The sequence below is a fragment of the Paralichthys olivaceus genome, chromosome 16 (genome assembly GCF_024713975.1).
Source record: "Paralichthys olivaceus isolate ysfri-2021 chromosome 16, ASM2471397v2, whole genome shotgun sequence".
Lineage (NCBI taxonomy): Eukaryota > Metazoa > Chordata > Actinopteri > Pleuronectiformes > Paralichthyidae > Paralichthys > Paralichthys olivaceus.
In genome coordinates, this window is record NC_091108.1 from 6816963 (window position 1) to 6833236 (window position 16274).

At 41.2% G+C, this 16274-nt stretch overlaps 1 protein-coding gene across 5 annotated transcripts in view; it reads left to right on the forward strand.

The window, feature by feature from the left end:
- Positions 1-16274, forward strand: part of pde1cb (phosphodiesterase 1C, calmodulin-dependent b) — a 76050-nt gene extending 59776 nt beyond the window's left edge. For 3 of the 5 annotated variants that reach the window (XM_069511338.1, XM_069511340.1, XM_020099996.2), the window contains 12 exons: positions 256-372; positions 814-954; positions 2639-2739; positions 3126-3254; positions 3665-3766; positions 6817-6937; positions 8370-8451; positions 9030-9150; positions 10930-11105; positions 11818-12051; positions 12708-12770; positions 12921-13076. In XM_069511338.1, the coding sequence (XP_069367439.1) occupies positions 256-372; positions 814-954; positions 2639-2739; positions 3126-3254; positions 3665-3766; positions 6817-6937; positions 8370-8451; positions 9030-9150; positions 10930-11105; positions 11818-12051; positions 12708-12770; positions 12921-12940 (1407 nt within the window). In that variant the 3' untranslated portion in view covers positions 12941-13076. Of the gene's footprint in view, positions 1-255; positions 373-813; positions 955-2638; positions 2740-3125; positions 3255-3664; positions 3767-6816; positions 6938-8369; positions 8452-9029; positions 9151-10929; positions 11106-11817; positions 12052-12707; positions 12771-12920 lie in introns of all 5 variants that reach the window. The other 2 variants (XM_069511339.1, XM_069511341.1) reach the window with 2 other exon arrangements.

Genomic DNA, 16274 nt, shown 5'->3' on the forward strand with positions numbered 1-16274 from the left:
GCCCTGTGGCATTGCTCCCTTCACTTGTTGTTTTAGGTTTGTTACATGTTGGTATGTTCATCTGAGGCTCCTTCAGTAAATACAAGGTGTCCTTCCTTATCAGTGAAGGTTGTTGGGGCTATTTGTTAATTTTCTCATTAAAAGAATTGAACACCACTCCAAATCAATGAGTATCAGATAAAAAGCCTTTTTTTTCCTAACTTATATTGTTTAAGAAGAAACTTGTCAATGTATTTTTTTTCTCTCCCTGCACAGAATGTTGACAAGTGGTCCTTTGACGTGTTCGCTCTAAATGAGGCCAGCGGGGATCACGCACTTAAATTCATATTCTACGAGTTACTCACAAGATACGACCTCATTAGCCGCTTCAAGGTAAAGTCACGAGGATAATAAAGCACGACGGACACTGCAGTACTTGTGTATATGTCATTAAAATAAGGAGAAACTAAAAATATGTAGTACGGACGATGACCTTCACCAGGTCTGATTTCATGAAAGTCAGATAACTCACCTCTCCTTGTCTCTCAAGAGTTAGATGTAATGACAACACAAGGGGAGGTTGAACATACATACTCTTATATTGGTTAAGCTCATGTTCCACAAGGTCTCAAAGCTGAGGACACTTGATGGTCCAACATCCGAGGGAAAATGACACGAGCAGCGATGCGGACCCGAACAAGAGATTTTTACCTTGAGAAGCTTAAATAACGATCCATGATTTCATGACATTCAATTGCATGCATTGAAATGACATGTGCTCATTGTTTAAATAAGCTTGTAGAGCTCATATCCTGTTCATTTGTCCATCATCAGATCCCAATCTCCGCAGTGGTGTCATTTGTGGAGGCCCTGGAAGTGGGATACAGCAAACATAAAAACCCCTACCACAACCTGATGCACGCCGCTGACGTCACGCAGACTGTACATTACTTGCTACTCAAGACTGGCATGGTGGTGAGTGCTACATGAACACATTAGACGACACAGCGCTGTCAGTATCCACAGAAACCAGTGGAACAGGCTTGTTAAGTGTCATGAAAGGAAGCTCTCTGAAGTGAAGCTTAATCTGTGGAATCAGGGGGATCTTATCCACATGTCTGTCAGCTGATGTGTGCGAGCCTAACTGCAGCGCTACTTGACGTGCAGCTTCTCAATGTGGCTTTATTTTTCTTTGGAAATGCACAAAATATTCTATCCTAAACAACAAAGACACAAGACACCCAAGAAAAAAAAACAAAAACATAATTCATCCCCAGTTTTGCTCTGAGCAGGTTCGTGAACATCAACCCACAGCTGTCAAAATGTGACACATGTTGATCGTCACTCTCTCAACATTTGAAGTCAAATATTTTCTGTTGCTGCAAGATTGCTTCATTTCTACCCTTCATATTTCATCTTGCTTTTGTTTTTCTTTAATCTGCTGACCTATATTTCACTGCTTTGCTCCCGAGTGGCTTTAGGGTAGTTATGATGCTGCATTTATTCAAAACAACAAACAGAAAAACCTTAGCCCTGCTGAGTTCAAAGTCCCCAACCAGCCACCAGCCGGCCGCCCCCGTTTCCATTGTTTTTATTCCATCACCTTAATAAGGTGGCTGTGACAGCTGTCGACATGGTGTGTTTCTTTGGCCACTGCCTCCTGAAGTAAACCACATTACTGCCAGTACCACGGACTCCCAGGAGAGCTGCAGAATAACATCTATCATTTTGCAGGTCCTCCAGACAATCAACAGGTCATTCATAAAGAGGAAACATACTGAGGGATGGATCGGGCATGTCGCGCCCATCACCCCGTTCTTAATGAGTCTGCCATCCCCCACTGTTGATTAGTCACCAATATCGACTGTGCTAAATCCTCACTCTGTGTACGTGAGTGCACTCAGAACACGCACATCTCAGAGGAAAATGCCCACTCACAGGTGTGAGGTTGTTGCTCACCGTCACAGGTTAAACATGTGGAGAAGCGTGGTTGTATTTTATAGGGTTAGTGACCACTCAGAGCACTTAAAGGTGCAGTGTGTCAGATTAGCACCTGAAAAGGTTTAAACTTGAACAGGACACTACGATAGGACGATAGTATTCTCACTTGTGACAACATTAACTTATAATAAACTTCAAGCGAGCTTCAGTAACAGTGACGAAGCAAACAGAGACAGTGTCTGAGAGAAGAGAAGAAGGACGAGTGTTGAAGCGACAGTTTTAAATGTGATTTTCCGTTGAGCATGTCTTATCTAAAGTTTCCTTTCTGCTTTTCTGACCTTTCCTCCGTCTCCTCCCCCTTCATTTGTTTCCTCTCATCCCTGACGGTAATGTATTTCTCATCCTCTATATCACTTTTCACCTCCACATCTTTATGACATGATGTATCATTTCCTGCGTTCCCCCCTTTTTTCCATTCACTGGCTTCTCATTTCTCTCCTGTAATTTCTGGCCATTCTTTGCTCTTGTCTTCATTACGTTCCGTTCCCTCTTTCCCGTCGACGTCTCTGTCTTTTCCATCTCGTTGCCTCCCCCTCCTCAACACCCTTCTCTCTTCTACATGCTCCTCTTTATATCCTCCCCCTTATCTTCACCTTCCCTTCGCTTCCTCGCCCACCCCTCCCCTCCCTCCCTTCCGCTCCTCTATCTCTGCCTGCAGCATTGGTTGACTGAGCTGGAGATCTTTGCCATGATCTTTGCAGCGGCAGTGCACGACTACGAGCACACGGGGACCACAAACAACTTCCACATTCAGACAAGGTAATGGATCATAAAATCAAAAATGCATGGCACTGACTCAGCCGATCAATGTTTTCATTTACAGCATGGGGGCTTTATATTCACACTGAGATCCCCTGCAGTGCAATAATGAGGCCGGGGCAGGACGAGAGTCCAGATGATCTCCAAACTTCCTGCAAAAAAAGGAATAAAAACTCTTCTCTGTCAAACTTTACATTATCTTTGATGAGAATATGAAAAGATAAAGAATTAGAACACAATGGGTCAATTTATAATTAAGTAAAACATTTGACTGATAGATGATAATAAATTGTAATATCAAGTGGTCTATTCTTGCCTGTGGTGGTTTGTCCTTCCAATATAAACTGTTGAGAAAGTGCGGCTCTGCTTTCTCTTTTGACTGACAGGTCAGACACAGCAATCCTCTATAACGACCGCTCGGTGTTGGAGAGTCACCACGTCAGCGCAGCGTACCGCCTCCTGCAGGATGATGACGAGATGAACATCCTCTACAACCTGTCCAAGGATGACTGGAGGTCAGAGAGACGCGTACTTCAGCAGATGAAAGAGCTGAGAGACAGTAAAAGGGATATAAGACTCAGAGATATAGTAGAGACTGAGAGAAATCACACAAAACAATGTACACATCACCCATTTAAGACTAAACCTCTTATGTTTCAAGAATAAGAACCGTTGGAGTCAAAATCTGGAAATTTGAAAACGTACTATTTTGTGTGATATTAAATTAAAGGAGACAGATTCGGTTTGATTTTTCTGGTATAAAATGGGACTTGTGGCTTTCAAATGCTGTGTTACGTGCTTTTATTTACCTTAGCGACTTCCAAAAATGAGTTGGCTTCCATCTTCTGTGGTTTTGACAGCTAGTCATACTGCACATGCCTCATGTTTTCCACCTCTTTGTTTTCTCTCCTTTGTTTTCATCTAGAGAGCTGCGGGCTCTGGTGGTGGAGATGGTGCTGGCTACAGATATGTCCTGTCATTTCCAGCAGGTGAAGGCCATGAAGAACTTCCTACAACAACCTGAGGGGTCAGTTGTCTTCTCCCTTGCTGATGTTTCCACTCCCTGCCCTCACCCCAGCACTTTAATTCTCCATTAACCCTGCAATCAGCCGCTGTTTACCAACCGCCCACTGTTTACAACCCAATTAACCCTGCCCTGCAGAGTGCGCTGGAGAAACACAATAAATATTCATGTTCTGTATTGGCAGATCATTATGTTTTACTAAAATCTGAAATCTAGTCAAACACAGGCAATATTAGAAGAATCAAAAATGAGAAAGGGTTGCCAGACACCAAAAAAGCCTTTAGTTATTTGTTAAAGCATTTTTTCAAGTAGAGGAGCAGGCAAACACTGGAATGGCACTCGGAGTGAACACCAAACTGAACTGCCAAAACCCAACAGTCTCCTAATGAAACCACATTTAAATTTACTAAAATCTGAGGAGTTCTCTCATGGGTCATGATCCAAGTAGTTTCTGCATATTACTGCTAACTATCAAATAAACAAACTCAGGAGAAAACAATCTCCTTTATCACAAGTAAACAAGCATATCATGTTGTGTAGAGCTTCAATAATTAGATGATTGATTGATTGATTATATATATAATCGGCTGCTATTGCCAAAACACTCTGATCAGGTTGTTCAGCCTCATCGAAATATTCTGCTTTTAAAGATTAATTTTGCTAATGTAGTGTTAGTTCATTAAGTGGCCAAATGTAATTCATAACTATACACCATACAATTTACTTGGATAATGTATTGCCCCTCATAAGATACATTTTTCCCTGAGTGGAAACGCGAGGTAAATGGACCATTCAGAGGTTTGAAGTTGTTCTCAGGCGTCATTTGGACTTGAAATACTATATTGAGAGGAGAGACTGAGAGGCTGGTGATATGGCTCAGTGAGTGTGAGGACTGTTTGGGAGCTTTAGGGTTGTGGGCTTGATCCCTGGGAGGTGCACTCAATTTTAAAATCCTGTATGCGAAAGAAAGTCGAAATCTCTAAGAAACACAGCTTGAGAGTCTGTAAGAGAGTTTCGCTGGAGTTCTGTGTCCTGTATCAGTTCAGTATATTGAATTTTCAAGTTCCAGCAGCTGAAGTAAACATTCAAACACTGTAGGAAGTGAAAGTCAGTTGTCAGACCTCGTGTCTCTTGGTGGTAGAGGACTGGAAGGTTTGAGGTTGTGAGTTTGATCCGTATGAGGCTCAGTAAATTTTTAAAGTCTAACCACCTGAAGTAAAAACTGAAAAGAACCTTCTCCTGCATTATAGAGAAGCTCCTGGTGGTGTGGAGGGTTTGTTTGTGACTGAGGCATACGTTTGCAGTTTCAGAATGAACAGAGAGAGAGAGAGAGCGAGAGAAGTATGAGGTTTTGTGAGGAAAAGCTAACAAGTTAAATGTATTTATATAAAAAGTATAATCAGTATGTGCACTGCAGCTCCACACCACCTGCTGTCTCAAACGGTGACTGATGGTGAGTTTGTAATGACCTGGAGGTCCACTGCTGGATCGGTACCCAGGAAAACACACACACCTCTACACACACACACGCTCTATCACACGTTATTGAGAGATTGCACTCTGCCGGAAGCTCTAATGCTGAATAGACTCTAATGTCAAGTAATTTAAACCAGTGTGCTGCAGGCCTGCTTACGGTGCACTTTAAGATCCAATCTGCCACAAATGGGATAGCAGGAAATCTAAGCCTCTCACCTTTGTTTAACCTTGTGCTGTGTGTTTTCATTCGAGCGCCTGTTTTCCATATTGCTCTGTGTATGTCCGGTCATGCGTCAGTCCATTGCACGGGATATTTCGATGTGGTTATCAGGTCGTATCTCAGACACCAGCAGATGTGTGATGAGGTGAGATGATGCATTTTCACACTGTTTCAGAGTAGAAAACCGATTAGTCTAATGAAGGCAGTCGGATGGAAAGTGACCCCCCCCCCCCCACCTACTCAAATTTCTGTTTGGATGGACTTGTAAGCGGTTGCTATTTGGGTTCATGTTTTCGTATGCATGCTGATAATTGATATCTATACTGTCAGGGGCGGTTCCAGTGGCAAGGCCAGGGGGGCACTGGCCCCAGCTGATTGGTCCCTGAAGTACCCCTGTGTCATCACCCTGTGTTTCTGAAAGAAACAAGCTTCTTCCTACCAATACTAACAATGAATATGACACAGAATTTTTAATTTCAATTTAATATTCAATGAAGAAATATCCTTGATCCACCACTGCACCCTGTCTGTATTCCCTCATCTTTCTAATGAGCGTTTTTCATGCATGCGTCATCAGTTTTACGATATGAGCGTCTCTGCAGGGAATTTATGCCATCACAACATTTTTATGTGTATATTATCCGACTTTCTAAAACAACTTGTTTAATTTTAAACTGAATGCGCTGAAACACACTGCCTGAAGAACAAGAAGTGTGTAACTGACCCAACATGTCAAGTCTGGACTGTATTAATAGAAAAGTTTCCGTCCTCTCTGACTTTTCTTATTATGCTGCTCTTGCACAGAAAGTCAATTTTTGCTGAATAGATTGCTGCTGACACATTTACAGCTGTGCCACATTTTTTCCATTTTTCTTCTTTATGACTGACCGTACTGTCATGGGACATTCGGTACCTTGAGAATTCTCTTTTATCTGTCTTTCTAGTTTTTATTTTTTCAATGACTGTGTTGCTGATTTGTCTGGAATGTCTGTCTTCCTGATGTAGTTTTTACCAGAACACCGACTCCTCAGACATTGAGAGATTGTTCCTTTCACATAGAGGCGCTTTCAACCCAATCATCTGTGATTAGACACAAATCATCTTATTTTGATGAAATATAAAATCAAATAAAACAGCAGCTCCAGTCAGAATGTAGATGAATCTTATAAAAGGAAGTGATGCATTTGATTTACACTTAATTAAGATTTGTCTTTAACATTAGGTCAGACATGCTGTTTTATCAAAAATAGACTGTATAATAATAGATATCAAGTGGACAGAACCAAGCAAATACAGCAGCAAATTTACAACAATCTCTAGTGGACTCAAAAATTGTGTGTCTACTCTGTGTTTTTAGCATCGACAAGCCCAAAGCCCTTTCCCTGCTGCTGCACACTGCAGACATCAGCCACCCGGCCAAAAGATGGGACCTCCACCACCGCTGGACCACCTCCCTACTGGAGGAGTTCTTCAGACAGGTGAGTGGACGTACGGGCCAGGTCATAGAGGAGTGCATGGTCAGCTGATGAGCTGTGTGAGCTTCTGATGCATGCAGAGAGAACATGACACATACACACAACTGTAACATGCACATGCAGTAAAATATTCAGTACTTAATACTTGCTTTGAGCTGTGTTTTAAATAAACTGTCACTATCAACATATTTCAGCAGTTCCATGTGAAACGATCCATACAGACAACTTCCTCTGGGTTCCTTTCATTCTGGAGAAAACTTTAAATCGTGATGATACAAAGTCTGGAGCTATAATCTGCCTTTTCTATCATCACTACAGTGGATTTTTCATCACAATGAACATCGCAAAGAAAATTAAGTCTTAAAATATGCATGTTATGGTCAAATTTTCTTTTTTGACTCATTAACTGTCTCAGTAATTAGCTCATATTCCAGATTTTGGGAATTAATGGTTTCCTTTGCTCCATGACTTTGAAAACTGGTGAAACTTTTTTCGTGAAAAGAGAGGTTTTGTGAAACTGAAACATGAAAGATGGCACCAATCTATACAAGTGTCCAAGTAAACCAGGCCATTGAGCCTTGGTGCCCTCGAGCGTGACAGTCGAGTGAAACAGCTGAAAAGAAAACAGACATCATTCATGTTGCTGACAAACCTCATCACGAGGTTCCAAGAAATGTTCGTAGGATCGTCAGGTTTCTTTCATTCAGAATGAGAATGAAATGATGATGCTATTAGCGAATACTGATCGTTCTCATGTGGCTTTTTGGCACAAATCTACCCCCCAGAGCAGTTTAAACGAGTTTATATGAGTAAAATATGCAGCCATGTCTAATCAAGTCTAATTACAGACACTCTGCTCTCATTACAAATGATGCCATGGAAGATTAGAATGTAGAACATTAACTCTTGGATAAAACAATGCATTTGACCCTAAATAATACTGTGTAATGGCAACTGTTAGCAAGAGGGACAGATGTTTAACTGGTGCCACATTGTTTTAATACCGTCCATTATTAACCCACATTGTTCTCATTATCAGTCTGATTGTTATGTTATTGTTATGTGGCTGCTCTCGCAAGGACTTTGTCTCCGGGGATGTGGATTGCTGATAAATAGCGTCTGTGAAGAACATTGCTTCGCTCCCGACTCCACATCTCATCTGTTTGTGACAAATCAGAAGAGAAAATGAAACACATTTGTGGCCCAAAAGCACTTGAGGCGGGAGCCAGACAAATCCGAAGCCTGTTGATAGAAGTGTGTGCATATGGCCAATGTATGGTGGTGTTGTGTAAGCGTAAAGTGTAAGTGTGTGTTTATGGGTGAGGGCATGGACTGTGTGTGTGTGTGTGTGTGTGTGTGTGTATACCTGGAGGGCGGGGTAACATTTTTCAAACACTGAGAATGAATTGGACTGAGGAGGACGTTTTATTTCTAGGGGGACAAAGAATCAGACCTCGGGCTGCCGTTCTCGCCGCTCTGCGACCGAAAATCAACAATGGTGGCGCAGTCCCAGATCGGTGAGTCACTACTCTCACATATTAACAAAACCTGTGCATGATGACTGCAGATATACACAAGTTCTGCTAAAGCATGAGCTGACACCACAACAGAACCAACTGTGAGACGTTCAAGAGGCGACATATGTTAAAACATTCGTGGTTTTAGCGCCGTGGCCAGTTAGTGGAGACGTGTGCTTCAAAGTGGTATTTCACAGAGGGAAAAACACATATTGACGTATTTTTTCACAATTTATTTCACTCATTGTACAGAAAATACAAAGTTTGTAACCTGTAATTAAAATATACAACATTTCAGAGCTCTACGTGATATATAATCATATTATCATGTTCTTTTCAGGATAGCTGATCTCCCCTTAGCTTCCCCTGTAATTCAAACCATGTTAAATTCACTAGATCCAGATTTTTGTTTGGATCTGCACTAAATTTTACACACTCATAAATATCAGTCTGCGTAACATGGCTGATGTTCATCAAGATCCATGAAATATTCTCAATGAAAATGTGGAGGTAGTAAGGAATATAGAAATGTATGTACTGACTCTGTGTTCTGAATCTCTCAATATCTTTGTCACCAGGGTTCATAGACTTCATCGTGGTTCCCACCTTCACTGTGCTGACGGACATGATGGAGCGTATCGTCACTCCGCTCATCGACGAGGCCTCCCACTCAGGTCTCGCTGGCTTTCGACGCTCGAGGTGAGCTGCAGCACTTTCTCTTCCTGCTGCTTAAAAACAGTTCTTATGTGCTGCTCAGTAGCAGGATTAGTAGACGGAAGTGAGTTAAATTTTTTTAATCAACCAGTGCGATTAATCAAGGATGGAAAATGTACTGTTTTTTTCTACCCTTCACCTCTCAAACCGCTCCGAGAATCTACACGCTCGGTGACGGGATCACAGCTCAACAGCTCCTCCGCAATAACAGCATATCTAATGAAAGTATTAAAAAACAGCAGATGAGTCTCCCATGAGTAATCCATTCCTGTGCGTGTAAATGTCTCCACCTTTCATCAGGCAGAGCCACACACCTTGAAATTGATATTTTAGAGATGCTAGACAAGTTCGCCTCACCATCCCTGATCAGAGCGTCAGCACTGGATTGGCATACACAATGGCCTCTCCAGATACAAGGGGAAGTGATTTTGTCACCACTTGCTTCAACAATTGGCTCAATACTCTTAGGTACTAAATGAAGTACGTTCAAGGGTGCTCCAAATATAAAGTACTCCTGCTCTTGCATTTACACGTTACAGAGAGCAAGTGGCAAAAAAGTTTTTTGTTTAAATGTCACTTTCTTGCAGAGAGGGATGATTAGAAAATAAAGAGGTATTTGGGGAGTCTGGCTCTGTATCTTCCATCGCACCTGCACGTCAATTTCAGCCTCTCGTTCCTCCTCAACTGGCGTCATTAGCATCGCTCAGTGGGCCTCCAGTCACAGCTATCCAATTGGAAATCTCCGATAGTGTTGCCATGCATTCTCCTTGTCTACCAGCACACCTGGGTGCTCATGGGTTTCCTTTGACTGTTTCTCCGCAGCGTTTATAGCTGTTTTCAATCATCTGTAACCATGTCTGCTCGCTCTTTCTTCCTCTGTTTATCCTCCCGTCTGTCCTTTTTCTTCCTCTTTCAAAGTGCCTCTGTCAGCTCGTATGTTTTTTATCCAGGCGTTTGACGTGACTCTAAAAGCTATTGGATTGCATCCTGAGGTCCAGGGAACGACTCCTGTGTCAGAGGCTTGTGCATACCTGGTTCTAGGCTTCATTATTTTTTTAATTGCCAATTTTTTTTTCTTCAGCAATCTCCCCCCAAAGCAAAAGTTTCATAGTCTTACATTGTGAGCAATATTTAGAGGACCTCATAATTCATTTAGCTTTAATTGAATCTTAATATGAATTATAGCAAATTTGAGTTTAATTATTTTACGTTTTGGCAAATTGTTCCATTAATCGTTTTTCCAATTAGCCATGAGCACCACCTGTTTGTAATGCATCAATGGATGTACAGACAACTACTGAATTACTTTGATTCGGAAAAACACATAAATTAATCTTAGTCAAGTTCTGTAGCTTTAGGTCGATTAGCAGATTGATAGACATTTGTTTATAATGGACATTGTAGAAAATACATCTTTAAACCCTAAAAAATACATTATTTAACTGTTTTCACAGGATGAGTCCTTCCTTTGACAAGTAAACTGAAAATGTACATCTAGCGCCATCTTCTGGTCAAATATTGTTTGCGGCTAATTTGCCCATTACCCGCAGAACAAATCAAACGTGCATTGGCATTTTCCTGCTAACATCCTAAACTAAAATGTTGAATATGCTCATTACTTGTTAAACATTAGCATATTGCCACCTGCCACCTAGCATTCAGCTTAAAGCTACACTGTTGAACCTCACTGAGCTGCTAGCATGGCCGTGCACTCGCCTAACTCTTCCTCTTCTCTAACCCCTCCCCTCATTTTGTTCCATCCAGTCTGAACAGTATTACCTCAGATGAGGCCAAACGGCACAGTGTGAAGAGCATGGGCTCCGACAGCCAAAGCTCAGGCCAAAGCTCTCTGCTGATGGTGGACATGAAGAACTTCAAGGCCCTGTGGAATGAAGAGGTTTATCAGAACAGAGAGAGGTGGAAAACACAGGCCACTAAAGGTACTGTTCACACATACAACTGATACTTACACTGTGGCAGGTTCACACCAAAAAGTCCAGCTCCTGGTTCTAATCAGTGTCAGAATGATACAATGATACAGTTGCTTTACTTCCGCTCTCCTTCATTTTCTTGCTAAATAAGAAAGCGGTCCGACACCACTTATTCGAGGCTAAACAGAGTGTGGTTGTTTTGTCCGCACCAGAGTTTGAATCCGGTGTTCACACCATCAAAGAAAAAACGCTCCAAAGGGGTAAAGCTCCAGGATTCGATTAAACCAGATCAAACTAGGTTGGTGTGAACCTGCTCTAAGTCATTCTGAAGTGAACCACATGAATACTCAAAAAACCCTAAAGCCTCGTTAGCACCTTAGCCTAACCAAACCACGACCATGACGACTGTATGCCGAACCCTTAGCCCTAAACCCCCGTTCAACTGCCCAGTCGACGGACAAGATAGAGGGAGTTATCAAGATAACCTAACACTCCCTAACCCCTAAACCTACTCCTAACCCTTTACCCTGACCATAAGCCCCTGACCATAACCCCCTGACCCTACCATAACCAAAACATGATTCTAACCCAAAAACCAAGTCTTGGTAAAACATGTTCCCATGGGTTTGTGTGTATTGAGGCTAAAACCTCCACCCTAATATAAAAACAAGACCAGACACAGACACACGCTAACCTGCCATCACACTCTTTGTGACCTCAGAGGCGGAGGAGAGAGCTAAAAAGGAAGCGGAGGAGCAAGCTCAGCAGGAAGACACTATGGAGCCCCAGGAGGGACAAACAGAATCAGTGCAGCCTGAACCAAAGGAGGACCAACTGGAGGGGGAGGCGCCCGAGTCGGCAGAGGTCAGCAGACCGCCAGATGGTAACACAGGGGAAACAGAGGAGGGAGAACAGGCCGGGAGCGCCACACACAAGAATCCGTCACTGCATAACGGTATTTTCCTTTAACTGTGTCATCCCACAGACGTGATAAATCTTTGGTGAATGTTCATCCACATCTCTACTGCACTGTTTCAAACCCTTTATCAGCAACTTCAACTTCAAACTATTTTCCTTCATTCGATCACTACACAGATAATTCAGAGATTCTTCAACAGGTGTCACAGACATGTCCTTACAAACATAGCAAATAATGATTGTTTCCATAAATACTTTTTTAATTAATTTAAATAATTTTAAGACTTTCTTTGCAACCAATAAATTAATTATTTTGTCTGGTCTTTTATTTTTGGATGACAGGTGGTAATTTCTTGTTTTGTTCTGTCAACATTTCAAAATTCAAAGATCTGAGAAGCTGCAACCAGTAATTATTGATTATTGATTTCTTGTCTTGATTAGAAATGTTCCTATCATAAAAATTGTCAGTCTCCTTTTCTGTTGACTAACACATTTATTATCAATTCAATTCATTTTGTGAATGAAAAAGTATTTGAATGTTTCATAGAACTGAAGCTTGAATTGATTTTTTACTTTAAACTGGTTGACTGATCCAGTCCCTGGCCAATGGCCTACAAAAGGTTATTTTAAGATAGAGGATGATTTCAGGATTTTACACGCCAGCGTCTGACAAAGACTATTTTGACTTTTCAGGAGAGTTGTCTGAAGGAGCAGAATCTACAGAGGATGAAGAAAATAAAAACAAAAGTGGCGATGGTGAGTTTTCTTCACGTTTTTATTTCACTTCCAAAGTGAAAACCAATGTTTCCCTGCCTTCAGAGTATTACAGTATTCTGAATTTGTACTGCGACAGAGTTTATGTCAGCCACTTCTTTAGGTCTCTTAATATCATTTTTCGTCTCAAAGCAGAGGTAGCGATGGAATAATCGAGCTGTCGATAGACAACAGCATCACTGGACCCTGAACCTGTTCCTCTAACTCCACTGGGAGAGCTCACTCAGACTCACGTCAGAGGGAAGGCCATCAGTTGGACTGTGTCGCCCTCTTCAGGGCTTCAAGAAACTCACACCTTCACTTCCATTTTTATGTCCTTATGATGAATAGATTTTACTTTTCCTGTGTTTACCCTCCAACACTCTTGTATGCAGAGTTTGTGGCTCAACCCGTGTGCATTGTTCCTCCCTCTCTGCTTATTGGTGAAGACAATACAGAAGATTTAATGACCTTAAGGTGAAGGTGCGGTTGAGAGGAGCCTTTTGAAAGACTGACACTGAAAATATTTTTTATTTTGCCAATCACACATCCACAAACATGTAGCCATCGTACAAGTCCCGCTTTTTCTGTCTCTGCATTCATTTGTTAGATTTTAGCATCACACAGTGAAAGCTGGTTCATTTAGAAACAAAGCATGTTACAGTCATTTGTTTTCGTCCTTTCAAATTAAAACAGAAGTGCTTTTTATTGTGGAAAATGCAGGATAAATGCACATGAAGAGGGACTTTTACCACTGCTACACGGAATGTAAACTGTATGTGTATAGTACAATGGGGTTAAATTAACAAACCTACTCTATCCAGAAATATTGTGCTCTGTAGGAATTCCTCCTGGGAGTCTCACACGATGGAGAGACTCCCACTAAACAACCTTTTCACCATCAGTTGTGTCTCGTTTTTCCTCTTTACACATTTACTTTCTCAGTGCTTTCCTCAGAACATGTGCGTTTGTGTTCCCTGCAGTCAGGTTCATATTGTTTCTGTGTGTCCTCGTCTGGACTGTAAATATGTTTGTACATCTGAGAATGAGTAGAAATCCTATGATTCCACAATCCAAAATAACGATAGTTTTTGGATGTAATGTAAGATATTGTAGTGGAAAATATATAAAAATTAGAATGCAACCTTCGCATTTCAGACATATCACACATTCAAATGCATTGAAGATATTTTTTAATATTTTTAATCTTTTTATTTACCTTTTTTTTTGTTACATTTGTTCTGCATTTGTCCTTCATGAATCCTGCACTAGATGTGTGTAATATTCTCACTGTGTGTCATCTCTTCATCAAAACACTTCTTGTTCTCGATGCCTTCTTATGTGTATTAAAGCTGTAGCAAAACATCAGCATCGCCGCTGAATTAGAGTAAAAATCTCAGACATGTTAGTCCTTTTATTTTCGCGGCACAGTTAAGTCACGGCAGCTCCACATTCTATCGTTGGTGTGATGTTGAATCGACGTGTTTACAGTGTGCTCGTGCACCTATTAGCCAGCTCGACCCATCAGGCTTCTCGTGACGCATCCGACGCTGAGTACAAACTGTATCTGCTTCTTGGTTGTTTGCCAGGTTTTTAAAGGCTTGTAATGTTGTGTATAGAAGATGCAAATATTGCTTACTGTGCATATGTAACATATTGAACCCCTGCGGCAGCGCTCCAGCTTATATTATCAACCTAACACATGTAAGTGGAAGAAGCATTCGGGGCAGTATTTGCATAATTATAGGTGTGTTTTCCCTAAAATTGTGCGCTTTTATTTTGAAATTCCCTATATGAATAGTGCCAGGATTATGTTCTTGGCATGTTATTTTAAAGTATACAGTACACGTGTCTACTGCTACACATTCTAATATGTATAATATGTATCGGGTTCAAAAAGGTTAAACAATTTAAAACCTGAAACTTTGTATAAAACTATAGGAACTACAAATTATTTTTTAACCTCTTTGTTTTAATACACACTCCCCATTTTTATATTATAACAGGAACACTAGTACCGTGCTGGGATAAAGCAGTTTGTCATGCAATGCTACTTTCTACCTAAAATATACAGTCGGTGGTTAGCAAGCCAGCTGGCTGAATGTGTGCCTCTACATGTACCTTCCATTCCACAACTGTAGGAAAACTAACTTTCTGTGATGTGGTTCAAATCTGTGCTGATCCAGGTACAGTCCAACCATCTAGTTAATATCTTCTTTCATTATTACACACTAAAGGAGTCTTGTGTAAACACTTATTTTGGGAAATCTGTTTGTAAAGTCACGGTTTGATGTTGCAGAAGTATAGTATTTATAATGGTATATTTTATGGTATATTTTTGCTCTTTTTCATTTAGGAAGAATCCGTTTTTCCGCTGTTGTGTGCTCTATCGTGTTTGTTTGTTTTGTTCTACTGGACTGTTTTCTCCTTTTGGACTCAGAGGACGGAAATGTGAAAAAGTCTTCAACATGTAATTTATTCTCTTTTTCTTTTTGTCTCTCCTCTGTGTATCTGTTCGATGTCTTTTGCTCCACCAGCTCTGAACTCGGAAAAGTTCAAGTGGGTCAAAAATCCCAACTGAGTAACAATCATAGCTAATTAAATTTATCATAATAGAACAAAAACAAAACCCATTGCATCCTCACATTAGCCTGTGTGACGCTTGGTAAAGCAGCATTTTCTGTACCAAGGGACCAACACGTGTACAGTCTTGTAGTTCGCTTTCACTTGCTGCTGTGACGACCAACTGTATGAATATTTAATTAATACCGACCATAATCAGAGACATAGCTGTGTTTATGACTTCTAAACGTGATGTTTTGTAACGGTTACTATGGAACAGATTCTCTGTTGTTTGTTTCTTGCTTTGTTTCCTTGTTTAGCCTGAATTACTCTCTGATCTCAAACTGTTCTACTCACTGAGGTTAGATGGATGTAAAGCCTGTGTTTGTGTGTGTGTGTGTGTGTGTGAGAGAGAGAGAGAGAGAGAGTGTGTGTGTGTGAGAGAGAGACAGCGAGTGTGTGTATGTGTGTGTGGAACTGCTTAAAAATTACTCAATGTGCATTTCTGATCTCCTCACTGTGACCTGCTCTATCAATGAGAGTGTGTGTGAGTGTGTGTGTGTGTGTGTGAGTGAGAGATGGTGATGCAGTGGACTGTATGAAACTGGGTAAACAATTCTCACCACCAACAACAATTGAAAAAATACATACATATCAGATCAGCATTTTTAAACGTTAACTTCTCACATTTTGTCAAATTACAAACGTGTCCACTGACCAGTAGAGTGGAGGAAAATAAGAACATGAGGTGGACAGGAGTGAAGCATCTTAGGTTTACCCTCGATTCTCCATGAGACAGAGTGAATAGGAGTGAGTGGGTGTTTGTGTGTGCATGTATGTGCATGCATGTGTGTGTCACTGTCCTATGCCGGCCAGGCGGCCGTGTGTGCCACCATGCTCTGTGACTGCACAGTCGTATCAATAAATCTGGACTCAAAGGGCTCA